General features: G+C 34.8%; 2 protein-coding genes and 2 non-coding genes across 4 annotated transcripts; all 4 read left to right on the forward strand.

Annotated features, from left to right (window-relative positions):
* Window positions 1-5,346: 5,346 nt before the first annotated feature.
* LOC109166140 (keratin, type I cytoskeletal 9-like) lies at window positions 5,347-5,754 on the forward strand. The gene has a single exon (XM_019315025.1). The coding sequence runs from the start codon at window positions 5,347-5,349 to the stop codon at window positions 5,752-5,754; it is 408 nt and encodes a 135-aa protein (XP_019170570.1).
* Window positions 5,755-8,390: 2,636 nt separating this feature from the next.
* TRNAN-GUU lies at window positions 8,391-8,464 on the forward strand. The gene has a single exon. It is a non-coding gene; the product is annotated as a tRNA-Asn (tRNA).
* A 67-nt stretch (window positions 8,465-8,531) lies between these two features.
* TRNAN-GUU lies at window positions 8,532-8,605 on the forward strand. Its single transcript has one exon. It is a non-coding gene; the product is annotated as a tRNA-Asn (tRNA).
* A 58-nt stretch (window positions 8,606-8,663) lies between these two features.
* On the forward strand, window positions 8,664-13,646 carry LOC109166162 (HD domain-containing protein 2). The gene is made up of 9 exons (XM_019315056.1): window positions 8,664-8,949; window positions 9,553-9,677; window positions 9,762-9,799; window positions 10,404-10,514; window positions 10,616-10,695; window positions 11,061-11,097; window positions 12,030-12,071; window positions 13,013-13,152; window positions 13,374-13,646. The coding sequence occupies exons 1-8, from the start codon at window positions 8,719-8,721 to the stop codon at window positions 13,087-13,089; spliced, it is 741 nt and encodes a 246-aa protein (XP_019170601.1). The 5' UTR covers window positions 8,664-8,718; the 3' UTR covers window positions 13,090-13,152; window positions 13,374-13,646.
* Window positions 13,647-14,167: the final 521 nt, after the last annotated feature.

A 14,167-nucleotide genomic window follows, 5' to 3' on the forward strand; every position in this document is an offset into this window, starting at 1 on the left:
GTCTGACCCTGCTGTTGGGTAGCGTAGTGGTCGGAGGAGCTCGCTGCATCCGCCTGGTCGTCGGCGAAGTTGTTGTGTGCCCACGGATACATGCTGGTATGGTGATCGGGTGCTCGTCAAGACGTTGGCTTGTTGCACGGATCCCCACAGACGGCGCCAAAATGATACTGCTAATTCTACGTAAGCAATATAAATAACACAAGACCAAGTAAAGCAGGTAAAGTCTTTATTGATCAAGGTAGAGTTCCTAAGCACAATCTACTTGGTTGCTCTGAGTACCGATTGAGTGCGGTCGGGATTCTCTAATAACAACCTATCGATCGTCCAAAAGTCCCCTACACTGTAGCTACTGTGGGCATTTATAGCCGCTGTGCCGGAGACAAGATCCCCGCTGCTCGGCATGTCTTCCACGTAGCCACCACGTGCCTTCCTCCTGGGTGCCCTGCCTGTCGACGTAAAGAGCCGCCACGTGTCTTTAGTCAGCTCTCTCGCCGAAGGACTACCGCTCGGGGTTGACAGCCTCGCTCGGGCGACTCCCGGTCGGTTCCCGACCGGGTTCTTCTCAAGGAGCCCGACCTGTTACCTGCAAAGACAAGGAGAAAGAGACAAAGACTCCTCGGTCGTGGTGAAGCTACGTCGGTCGGAATACTCCCTACCAAAGATAATGGTGGACTGCAATTAGAATGACCCCATAACAATAGGACTAAAAATGGAATTAACTCTTATAAGTTATAATAAAGAGATAAGAAGTGAAACAAACTCTTATAAACTACACGTTTACATTCCATTGGCTATCATCATTCGTTTGGGTCAAAGAAAGTGGAGCAAAATCAATATCACATTATATATATGATGAGTAGGCGTAGCATGTCAATATAATGCCAATTTCTTATTTTTATATTATTTTACCAATAATCTTAAATTCATGTTTATCTTGAATTCCATGCAAGGCCAATGATCAAACAATCCTTTTTGACTTTATGCATTATGTGACTATAATACCTAGAGCACTACAACTTATACATTATTATGCACATACCAACGGCATATTTAATTGTATTCACACTTTGCTTCTAAAGCCTTAGCTTAATTATTGTATTTCAATAGTTTTTCCACCTTCATTTGTGTCTTCTTAATCATCATTCCATATTATTTTGACAAAACACACGCTGATGTATGTATATAATAAGATAATAATTAATTACTAATGTCAAACTAATAAAGACGATGCATGTTCACACTTCCCACTATATATGTATGTATAGTTAATTAATTGTTTGGCCATGTTTATTTTTTGTATTAATTAGAAAATTTTACAACTTAAATCTCCAAGCCCGCTGTCTTACTCAATAGAAGTGCGCGTCTACAATTCAGTAAGGGGATTAGTTATTGTATTTGACGATAGGCAAAACCCTAGATACACCAAAAAAAAAAAAAAAAAAAAAAAAAAAAAAAAAAAAAAAAAAAAACCTTTACAATGGATTAATTAAATAGTCTCTTATTAGATATATATATATATATATATATATATATATATATATATATGGTAATTAAATTATAGAGAGTAATCAATAAATAAACTGTATAATATTGAAAATGAATCATGCCTATTATAATAAATAGAAAGGGATATTGATATTTTTAAATAACGATCATTTTATTTACAAAAATGACATTGTTCATTTTTATTTTTAGTAGTAAGTAATTTTTTTTTTTTTGAATGTTCTATTATTATATTATTATGGGGAAAACATTGCTTATTCCCATTTTATCTTCAACCATAAGTCATTAGTTGATTTGGTCCACCATTGTAGCATGAAGACAAATACCACCCTTCAAGCCTTAATTATTTCACATTGTTATTGCCAAATTAGATATTATGTTAAGCTTCATGTTAATAGTTCATTATTAGGTATATATTGAGAAATACGGAGAATACTGAATCATTTGGGCTCCGTAACATGCCAAAAAAAAAAAAAAAAAAAAAAATCTCTCCTATCTAGCTATATGTTGCAAAATACGTTAGACGCTGATTTTTCAACGCTTAGGCGTCCGATTTTTTTAAAAATTCACTAATAAAACATAAGGTTCCTCAAGTTTTTTTTTACAAACTATTTGCGTAAGTGGTTGTAAAATTATTCAAAATATTGTTGAAACCATCTAAATACATAAACAATTAAAATTAAGAGCAAAAGAAGCATTTTTTTTTGAGAAATCGGAGGGACAAACTACCTACGACTGTTTGTATTGGATAGATCTCGAAAAAATATGCGATTTCAAAAAAAAAATTGTCTAAAACGAATAACCGAGTCAAAAGTTATGCCTTGCCAAAAAAAAAAAAAAAACAAAAAAAAAAACGATTCAGCCGGCTGTGCTAGATAGCATCACCTATCCGCCCGGCCACGGAGGAGGCCGGTTCCGGCCTTCCTTACCGCGGTTAGACGGCACGATTTTTGCAACAGTGTAGCTACCTATCTACAACTCTATTCGATCGGCTCCTTTTACACATGCTTAACTCTAATTAGTACCCAAGTTCGTTTCAACTGATACCTACAATAATACTCTGATCTGCGATCATGCAATAATGCATTATATTGTATGAACATTTCAAACTTAGGTTAATTATTTGTGCCATGACAAAATATGAATCAGGGGCTAATGTGAATTGAAGTGTCACTTAAGACTTGCTTTCAGTTAGTGGGATTTTGATTCATGCCACGAACATTGAGAGTGTGAATTTAATTTGAGTTAGGATTAGCGTTAGCCTCCTTGTGTGCATAAGTGTATTGTTTGAGTTGAAGTTGAGTCTTGAAGTTAGATTGACTCGATTTACTTTCGGTTGTTATATCATGCACCGCGCGTTAGACAGTACAGTGTGTCTGAACCGACATTGTCTCGCGTATTATTTTTATATTATCAAATGAAACTACAGTTATATCAAAATGATACTGTAGTTGTGGTGAAATGAAACTACAGTATATATAAAATTAAAGTGAATAACATTTCACATATTTGAGTGTATATTGTACAATGGAGCTGTAATTATATTGAAATGATCATGTAGTTGTGTTTTAATGAAATTATAGTGTATATAAAATAAAATTAAATAACATTTTCACATATTTGAGTGTATAAATATTGAATGAAACTGTAGTTATATCGAAATGAAACTGTAGTTGTGTTGAACTGAAACTGCAGTGTATACAAAATAAAACTAAAGAACAGAGTTATTTTTTGCGAAAATTCTGTTTCTTTTCATTAAATAAAACGACGTCGTTTTGACAGTGTCGGTTTAGAAAAGTGTCTGACGCGCGGTGCATGATATAATTTGCCATTTACTTTCTCATGGACCCGTAGACTTAGTTCATGAAGTAGTCCAGAATATAATTCCGCGATTTGAGTTATTAAAAAATGAATAAAAATTTTAAGCTATGTTTAGGTTGGATGTATATGTGAATGCACGAAATAGCCCATCCACTTTGTTAGTGGAATGATGGGTGGACACACTATTTTCATCATAGCATTTGGCTTCCACATGACCGATACTCCAACAGCCTTTTTCCCACTGCATGCGGCCCTTATCTTTCTCCACCACAAACTTTGTCCCAATCTTCTTCTCACCAAACATATATAATACCAACCACGTTTATTTTATTTTGACTGATAAAAAAATTTGTTTATCTATAGTACATAAATGTCACAGTTCAAATTATTGTTAATATTTTTTTGATGGAGTTCGTCGCATAAGGTCTTCTTAGTACGGTTTACCTCTTTTGTAATTTGCGAGTTATTACATAAAAGCAATGTTTAATCGGTTGAACCCGTTGTTACATCTCTTAAGTGATAGTAACTTAATGTTTGTTTGTTTAATCCATAAACTATTGAAATTTATTTACTAAGGGTGCATTTGGAAACCGGAAAATGAGTTCTGTAAATTATTTTCTGGATTTTCAGTGTTTGTCTAGAGGGGAAAAATAGAAGTCAATGGAAAATAGGGGTGTGGTCAATGAAAAATATAGGGAATTTTCTGAAAAATTCTGTTTGCAACGGTGGAGCAGCCAATCATTCACCGCCGCCACAACCACCCCCAACCACCACCACCACCACCACCATCATTGTATATTTTAAATATTTAAAATTAACAATAATTATGTTCATTTTTCAGAAAATAAACCAAACACACCAAGACAGTTTTTTGGAATGCAATCAAACACGGGAAAAAAATATCTTCTAGAAAATGACTCATTTTTCAGAAGTCATTTTCCTGCTTTCCAAACACACCCTAAGTTTAAAGTGAACTAAATATTAAAAAAAAAAAGTTTTGGAAACAAATAAAAATCTCTTTTCAATAAATTTCAGATTTTTTTTTTTTTGGGTAAATGTTGTTTATTCAATAAATTTCAATTGACCCAAACAAATATAAATATAATAGGCCATTTACAATATTTATACATTATACTACAATGTCTTTTTCGTCAAAATAAGAAATATGTGTCATTTTTATCATATACTATTTTTTTATTAAAAAAAAATAAATCAATTGATGATATGACCAAAATATATCTAGATCCCATTTGGCTCACTAAGATAAATATATAATAAATGGAAATTCATGAAAAAGAAATAAAGAAAGATTCCATATTTCGTTATTTTACCGTCGAAGCCTCGCTGAATTATAGACATCTCTTTTGGATGTGCCAGTCGACTTGTAGATTTAAGACTGCTCCATACCCAAAGCCAAGAACTGAACCCTTAACATTTGGTTAAGGATAAATGAGTCTCTTCCACTCAACCACACCTCAAGTTATATTTCATTATTTAGTTGGAGTGAAATTTAAAGAAATTTTTTAAAAAAAACTACAAAATTGAAATACCTATGGTATCGAAAGATTTTTTTTTTCCTAGTATATATTCTATAAATTCAAACTCCAATGAAAAAAAACTCTGACACCGACCAAACATAAGAATTCACATTTTTAACAAATTATATATTATAGAAAGGATTTTGTAACATTTCTTGCGAACCAAACAGATTATTACTCTTTTTGTTGTTTTTAGAAAGAAAAGATATCGTAGAGTTATTTAAAATATAATTTTCCAAAAACTATACTATTAGTTTAATGTCCATATTAATTAAAGCAGCCGTCCACCACCACCTTCTCTACTTTGGGCAAATCTTTAATTTTACATGCCAAAAGCCTATGATTTCTCACCTATAAATACCACTAGATTTCCCCATATGTTGTCACCACCCATACACAAAAACCCTCAACTATCACCATAGAAGCTAAACAAGAAACCTTGTCACACAACCTAGGATTTGCCACTCTTGGTGAGCTTCCTAGCATGGCTAAATTCGCGGCGTCAGCTCTAGTTGCTTTGCTTGTATTTTCTAGTGTGTTTGTGGTGTCCCAGAGTCGGGACATCAAGGCCGAAAAGGCGGCCCAAGTAAGGACGGAGGGGTTAGGGTTGGACCTGGGTGGTATTGGCATCGGTATTGGTGCGGGCATTGGTATTGGATTAGGTGGTAGCGGTAGTGGGTCAGGGGCAGGAGCAGGTTCGGGTTCAGGCGGTGGCTCCAGTAGTTCAAGCTCGAGCTCGAGTTCAAGTTCGAGTTCTAGCTCTGGTGGTGGTGGTGGGGCTGGATCCGAAGCCGGATCCTCTGCCGGGTCGTATGCCGGATCAAGATCCGGATCGGGCGGCTACGGAGGTGGCCAGGGAAGTGGCTACGGTGGAGGTAGCGGCAGGCACTAAAAGCTTGGGCTTGCCACTTCATGTTACGTTATTAACACACTACTAGATTGGAATAAAATAAATAAAGAAATAAAATAGTTGTATTAATAATATTATCATATGATGTCCTATATATATGTGTGTTTATAGTTTGAATTATCTTATTATTCTCGAGTCTGATCTGTGGTCGGGTCTGTAGTGGTGTTGTAATGTTGTCTGGTTCCTTCTCTTTGTCCATAAAAATATATATATTGAAAAGTTATGTTTCAATATCATCATATGTCCTCATATCAATCCATTGTAGTATCTTTCTTCACTGCATGAACTAAAATGCCAGTTAGTCATTATATAGATTATTGTAATGACCAAATTAAAGAACAAAAATATAATGTTTAGTTCTAACTAAAAATTGGTATAGTAATTATCGAAATATATAGTTCAAGTAATTAATACTAAATAAGTTGATATATAGGTTCCAACTACCATGTATTGTGATGACATCCCAGTTATCATTCAAAATGAATGGTTATAGGTTCGAATCCGGTGATGAGGGCTTAGATTCTTTGGGCTGAAAATATTTGAGAAAGTATAGAACATATATTACCTTCAAAATAATCATGAGTATTTCAAAAAAAAAAAAAAAAAAAATTGATAGGTAGAGCACACCCTCAGATTTCAAAAAAAAAAAAGTATATTTCAAATAATATACTACCTTCAAAATAATCATGATTTATAGTTGCAACCCTCTTTTGCATGGTTATTATTTTTTTTTTTTTTTAAACAAAACTTTATTAAGCAAAGGAATAAAAATGTCTTACAACTGATGATCCAAAAGTGACCATAACACATACTCAGCCCTTGAGTTTGGGCCTATACTAATATAAAGAAACTAAAATAAAGAATGGACTCAAGCCCTAACAGGCCAGGCCTAAAGAATGAAAGAATAAAATAATAGATCCAAGCCCAACTAATAAGCCAGATCAAAGGAATAGTAAATGAAGAAAAATAAATAAATAATAGGGGTGCTGAAATGGAGGCGCAGAATCCCCCTATTGGCGTCGCACCAATTTTCGCAAAAACCAGCAGCATAACGGCTGTTTCTAGGAGAATAGCTGCACGTGTGTGCTACCATGTACTAGTGCGCCACCATACCGCACCATCACAAAGTTGCAATGCTGCAACTCTGCGCCACAATGCAACGATGCAACAGTGCCAACATGGCCGCAACGCTTCACGCCCACGTCTCGTCAAACTAAATCTATTGGCTGGCCACAAACCTCCAAGAATGCTAGCCCATTTTGTAAGATATCCGTCAGCATAACCTACTGCAGGGCTATCTCACAAGGACAGAAATACACAACAACAACTTCCCAACATTCATCACAAGGCAAACAAACAAAAAGGAGGCACACATGCCCAAAAAACTAATAAATGGCACGCAGGCCACCAAACACGCAATACATGTATTTTTTTATATCATTATTACTTATTAGCTTAGAAAAGTTATACCAACATTTAACTTGGTAACTACAATATTTCAAATTCGACTCAATGTGGTAGTTGTTTAATGACTTTCTAGGTTTGAACCAGTCAATTATGGACAATTTATATTAGTTTACCTCATTATAGTTCTTTGCCATCTAGAGTCACTTAAAGTATACATTCTGGTAGTCTATTACCTAGTTAAGAGTTTCATGTAGATCAAAGATAAATGTATGTAAATACACCATGACTCTATTACCTAATGTAATTTCACATTTCGTGAACTAAACGCCCTAAAGTGAAGACTTTTGAACCAAAATTTCTTGTTGTTGATGATATGACCATCATTACTTATATAACAAATGCTAATTACTTCATTGTTAAAATACTCATGATTATTTAGAAATTAAAGTAGTATATGTTTTATAATATACTCTCTCAAACATATTCAGTACAAAGAATCTAAACTCCCTCTGTCGGAGTTCAAACATATGACCACCTATTTGGAATGATAATCGAAGTTTGTTAATTTTATTTTATATTGTTAAAAGTTTTAAACTTGTATTTCGTTTTGAATGTGTTTAGTTTTTTCAGCAGTTGGAATTTTTGAAAATCTATTTCAAGTATTTGGTTTATATGAAATTTCAAGTAATACCAAACAACTTGAATATGTAAGCATTAACTCATCACACCATTTACCACAATCATCCTCGATAAGTACAAAGACAACCAAGAAGAGAGAGAGTTGGGGTTTGGGGGGTGCACAAGATCAAACCAGGCAAAAGGTCACCAATTGCATATGCAAAAGTGCAAAACATTTCAGCAATCCAGAAATCACGCTAAAAATACCATAGTAATTTCCAAGAGGGATAACTTTAACCATAAAAAAATGTGCTACGAACCAGTACCAATAAAAAAATCAGGAAGAACTTGTCCACAAAGACACACCAATACCGCTTTAAATAAATAGCTAACTTAAATTCGATTTGAGATGTCGTCTTTACTAACTACCGATATTATTATTCAATTAGGGTGTATATCCAAATATTTCATAAACTGCCTATAAACCACTCGAACCCCATATCCTATCAAGATTCGAGAGGGTCAGATACCAATTATATGACATAGTCATCAAATAAGTTATAAAATCTAAAACTTGCTTTTTATAATCAAATGCTGGAATAGCTCAGTTGGTTAGAGCGTGTGGCTGTTAACCACAAGGTCGGAGGTTCAAGCCCTCCTTCTAGCGTTTTTTGCTTGACATAGTCAACAAATGAGTCTGAATAAAAATTTATCTTGTCTTTTTATAATCAAAAGCTGGAATAGCTCAGTTGGTTAGAGCGTGTGGCTGTTAACCACAAGGTCGAAGGTTCGAGCCCTCCTTCTAGCGTTTTTACTTTTTAGCCCCATTATTTTCCTACCCCAAATGCTCCTCATGTAATGCAACTATCCAAGTCGCCAAGTCCAACCAAAATTAACTCTCGAGCCCAAGCACCCAAAAAAATGAGCCATTTACTCTGCAAATCAACCTTAGCTGCTCGTTTCCTACCCTCCTCCCTCACTGCTACTTCTACTCTCATCAGATTCAAACCTTTCTCTCCTTCTTCTCCGCCTCCGCCGTCGCCGCAGCCTAGAGTTCCCAGAATGTCGACGGAAGCTGCCGCCGCCTCCTCCTCATCTTCTCCCTCTCCTTCCTCCGCCATCGATTTTCTCACGCTTTGCCGCCGCCTCAAGGTATACACCGTACACAAAAGTTCTGTGATATGGATGCATTTGTGTGCATATGGTGAACTAATAGACATCAGTAGGACTTTAGATAGGATGATTCCGATCCCAAGGCAACGTACAACTGTTGCTGCACACTGTACACCGAAGTAACACTACACTTGAGCTGTTGAACTGACTGAATCACAGTTTTTATGTGGTCTACTTTCTTATTCATAAATTCAATGATCGCGTTTAAACTTTTGCTTGCTGAAATTTGAGTTTTCGTTGAATCTACACTTCACCGAACTGAATAGTGAATCGCAGTTTTTATGCGGTTTACTTTTATTCATAAATTTAATGATCGTGTATATTTATTTATTTTGAATTTTCGTTGTATCTGCACTTCACCGAACTGAATAGCATTTCTATGTGGTTTGCTTTTATTCATAAATTTAATGGATCGTGTTTAAGTTTTTGTTTGCTGAATTTTGAATTTTCAGTCTCTCCTTAGATATGTTTGTGTTGTATGCTTTAGAAATGAATCAATGTGATCAAGTTCTTGGTTTATGAACATTGTTACTTTAAATAAACTGGAGTGAGCTAAATTGAATGATGTGGTGTTCTTACTAGACCACGAAGAGGGCTGGTTGGGTACTTAGGGATGTGCAGGGTCCTGAATCGATAGCTGATCACATGTACCGAATGGGAGTGATGGCTCTTATTTCAGCTGATATTCCTGGTGTGGATCGTGACAAGTGAGCCGTGTATCATTTCTTTTGATCTTTTGAGTCTCTCTATATTTTATAAATTGACCATTTTAATGTAAGCTTCAAATTCAGGTGTGTAAAAATGGCAATAGTGCATGATATTGCTGAAGGTGAGAATGCTTCTTGCGAGCCATTTTGTCTATTTTAATATACTATGGAGTAACATTTAAAGAATGATGTATGTAAATCGATGCGTGTAGAAAATTTTCCTTGCTCCTCTGTCATTGAGTCATGGCTACACACAGCAGACAGCCGTGCAGCTATTTAACAGAGCCTAGGGATGCAATAAGATACTGTTGTTTTACTTATTATATTACAGAGTACTTATCAGAAACATATTGAATGTTCAAAAATGTTTGCATATAAAATGTTATCATGTAGTCAAGTAGAAGGAAGCAGTCAATAGCCATAAACCTCCCCAAATTTGGCACACAAAAAATAGTTCTTCTTAGACTCCTGCCTAGCGACAAAAATATCATTGTTCTTGGATAATTGAATACCAATCAGAAAAAAGTAGTTTTAGAAATTTTCTAAATGCATTGTGTAGGAATTCATTTCTAAAACCAATTTAAAAGATTAGATGTAAGAGTGGTATGATTTTTCTCCTTTTGGGTATTGTTTGATGTTATTTATAATGTGATTTTGCTTTACTTCTACTTATCCCTTTGTTTCACTTTACTTTCTCACAAATATTAGCACATGTATGATAAACAGCAATTGTTGGAGATATTACTCCTTCTGATGGGATTTCAAAAGCTGAAAAGAGTCGTCGGGAGAGAGAAGCAATAGAGGACATGTGCAAACTACTAGGTGGAGGGCCCCGGGGTACCACTTTTCACTGCCTGCCTTCATATATTGAGGTTTTAAGCTAACTGAGGAGTTATGAATTTGTTTGCCAGCTGATGATTTGATGTTGACAATTGCAGCCAAGGAGATCAAGGATTTGTGGTTGGAATATGAAGAATGTTCTTCATTAGAAGCTAAAGTTGTTAAAGATTTTGACAAGGTATCCAGAGCATTAGTACTAAGATTCAAACAAATAAATTTTGATGCATTGTGTCAAGCTTTCTTTTACTGTAATGAAACTTTAAAACTGGTATTTGGACAAAAGCTGTGTCGTCATCAATGAAGAAGCAACATATGTATGAAATCAAGCATAGCCAAAACGAATTCCTAGGACTTAGGAGGATAGATATTGGTTAACATAATAATGGTCAATATGTTTGAAATCAATGATAAAATCCAGGGGCCCTAGTTTTGGTGAATTCGTTTCTAAATGATTTGAAGTTGAATTGCCGATGAACTTGTGTTGTGGTGCCGAGCACTTTTGGTCTACATCAAAAAATGATCATGCCATCTGTTTTCTTCCAGATTGAGATGATACTTCAGGCTTTGGAATATGAAAAAGGTATGTTTTCTGTTTCTTCCAAGTTCCATGTAATGTAAATTTATTGTACAGAGTAATTTCTAGGTGTATGCTAGCACACACCAGAGTGGACATGTTTCTTTCCTTTGATGGAATACTATGCTGGGATGAAATTTGTACTTCTTCTTGGCTTGTCCCGTATTAGGGGTCTTTAACATGTTCAAGTGAATTCATTTCATGTATAGGTTCCAATTTACTTATGCTTCTGAGTTCTGATAGGCCTGTTGTAAATCTCTTTGTTACTTTAACAGCACTTGGCACTTTGATTTTTATCTGGCACTCAATTGCCAGTTTAGCTTTATTTTTTCTTGTCATTCATGTAAACCTTATGCATAGCAAGACATGATGGATAACGAAGGGGTCTCTTGGTATTCCAAGATGCATTGATATTGAAATTAAGACTCAACTAAGTCCACGATGCTAGCATGAGATAATAACAGAATCTGCTCAATCTCTTGGTTTTCTAGCAAAATCTACTCCATCTTCCTGTGGTGATGAATTAACTAACTTACTAACTAATGCATTTTCCATTCATTATTACAAATCAAAGTAATTCTTGTAAACAAAATTAGTTATGACATACAAAGAAAATGCTTGATTTTCCCCCCTCTGGTAAGTAGGAAAAAACACCTGCTTCGTCTAAGATAGAAATGCAAGTTTACAGTAAGACCTTTGGAAGAGAGCCATTATATTTATAACTACTGTATGGCCCAGAGCAATACTCTGGATGTTTTCTTTTTATCTCTAATAAAATTCTAATTAGAAGAATTTGATAGGAGTAATAAATATTTCTCCAGATAACACTTGAAACATGATGTATTTGATTATGTAGTGATTTGTTGAATTCTTTAATATGAGAACAGAGCTGTGAGCACTCAACACTCACACTAATGTCACATTTTGTGGTTGTGCAGAGCAGGGAAAGGATTTGGATGAGTTTTTCCAGTCAACAGCAGGTTCATATCTAACTATCTAAGCATCTTATTATGCAGTTACTATGTTTAGACTTTCCACCTTATTTGTTCTTTCCCCTGTCTTACAGTGTATCTATTATGCTCTAAAGATATAAATAACTTGTCAAGTAATTATGTAATTAGCAATTACATTAATCTTTGTTCTCTTCAATCAGCTGAAAATTGATGTAAAAGTTGCTTGAGAAATACTAATGTTATATAAATTGTGATGCATCATGCAAAGATATAGTACGAGAACTAAGATGGAAAAGCTTTCCTCACTAGGGAGGCTTTCCTAAAGTAGAAGTTCGTACCTTTGATGGTAGCCATCAAACTAAGGAATGTGCGAATTTGTGAGATGATGACAGAATTATGCAAAATGGGTATATTGGTTGGGAGAAGTGGCGATGTGGTGACATTAAAACTGATGTGTTTGCATAGACAAAACAGAAAGAAAGAAAAGGCGAGAAAAAGGAAGTAGAAACTAGAGAACTGTTTAATGGAGTCGTTTAAAACAATCTAACTGGAATACCAAATAAATATCCTTGTATTTTCGAAACACAAATATGAAAGAAGAGATGACACCTTAAATTTAACCTTTCATTAACTTTGCATATACATTGCTCCAAAATCAGCTTAAGTTGATTCATGATTCATAACTTCAATTTACTATTTAATTTTTCTTTTTACAAGAAATGAATAAGCTGGAAAAAGTTTGAAAAAAAAATTAAAAGAAAAATAAATTGCATAATTTCATATCCTGTTGTTAATCTGCTTTGTAAATTGTAATTTTCCTGTTTGGATGCCTTAAACTTATACCAACTAGGTACGATTTAAGGCTTATTTGATTTATGTAGAATGTCTTCTCAATGTACTTGCTTCTGTTTTCCCTTCTCACCATGTTTCTGAGAGATAAAGGTTTTAACTCGTGCTTCTTTCTGCAGGGAAGTTTCAAACAGATGTGGGCAAAGCTTGGGCATCAGAGATTATATCAAGACGAACAAACACAACTAAGGCATAAGTTTTTCAAATGTATTGGATTCATGGCAGCTATTCTTCATAGACTAGTCCTTTCTGACCCAAGGTAAAAAGAATCATCAATGCTTCTCATTTCATGTCTTTCCTGTTGCAAGAATGATATATCATCTGATGCACTGTCCCGTTTCCTGTTGATATACACCCCGAATGTGACATTTGTTCAGTTTTGATTTCTTTCATTCAAGGCCATCTATGTTGAAAACGTTCTGTCATTATGCGTCTCTTGCATGGTTTCACTTTTGATGCTTGTGTTTTTTTTTTTTTCAGTCGCGAAGCTGGAAACTGAAGCTGTATCTGCGTGGTTTTTATGGAGTTGTAGTCTTGTAGAGCGTTAGATATTGCAAGAATCTGAATAGACACCTAATTTGAACAGCAGCAAAGACACTTGTATGGGGAGGTTATTAGGCCAAAAAAATGACAAATGATAGTTATTTTGATTCCAATACCCCCATAGTCATAATATTGCAACTTTTGTGCCCGGGTCCGGTTGATGAAGCATGATTCTTCTACTTTAAATGTCACGAGTTTAATTTTTGTCAACACTCTCTTAGTTGAAATTGTCACAAAGTCTAGTGCAGTTTACTTTTCTTGTATGGTTTGTGGGTTATTACATATGAATATGATTTACCTAGTACATATCCTTAAATAGTAGGGGTGTGTTTCTTTCGTCACCAAAAAATTGTAACTTTTGTGTCTTGCAACCCTGCAAGGGGTAGCTGAGTGGGTAAAACTTGATTTCCGCATTTAAAAGTCATAAATTTAATTTTTATGAAATTTTTTTAGTCAAATTTATACGAATTCCTTAATGTGGTTCCTTCTTATGTGTATTTTGTAGGTTTTCTTTCTATCATATTAAAAAAAAATCGTAATTCTTGTGAGAGAATAAAAACTTTACAGCTATTGAGTAATGATGACTACAAAACTCCATAGGGTATCTGACTATCTGTGGGTATGAAATTGTGACTTTTCAAGTTTTTCAAGTTCCAAAAAGCGATGAAATAAAATATTTTCCTTCTTAAGGCTTTTCAAAATGGACTATTTGGTTACCCCAAAAGGTTAGA

Source organism: Ipomoea nil, unplaced genomic scaffold (assembly GCF_001879475.1).
Source record: "Ipomoea nil cultivar Tokyo-kokei standard unplaced genomic scaffold, Asagao_1.1 scaffold3087, whole genome shotgun sequence".
In the NCBI taxonomy this organism is placed as follows: Eukaryota; Viridiplantae; Streptophyta; class Magnoliopsida; order Solanales; family Convolvulaceae; genus Ipomoea; species Ipomoea nil.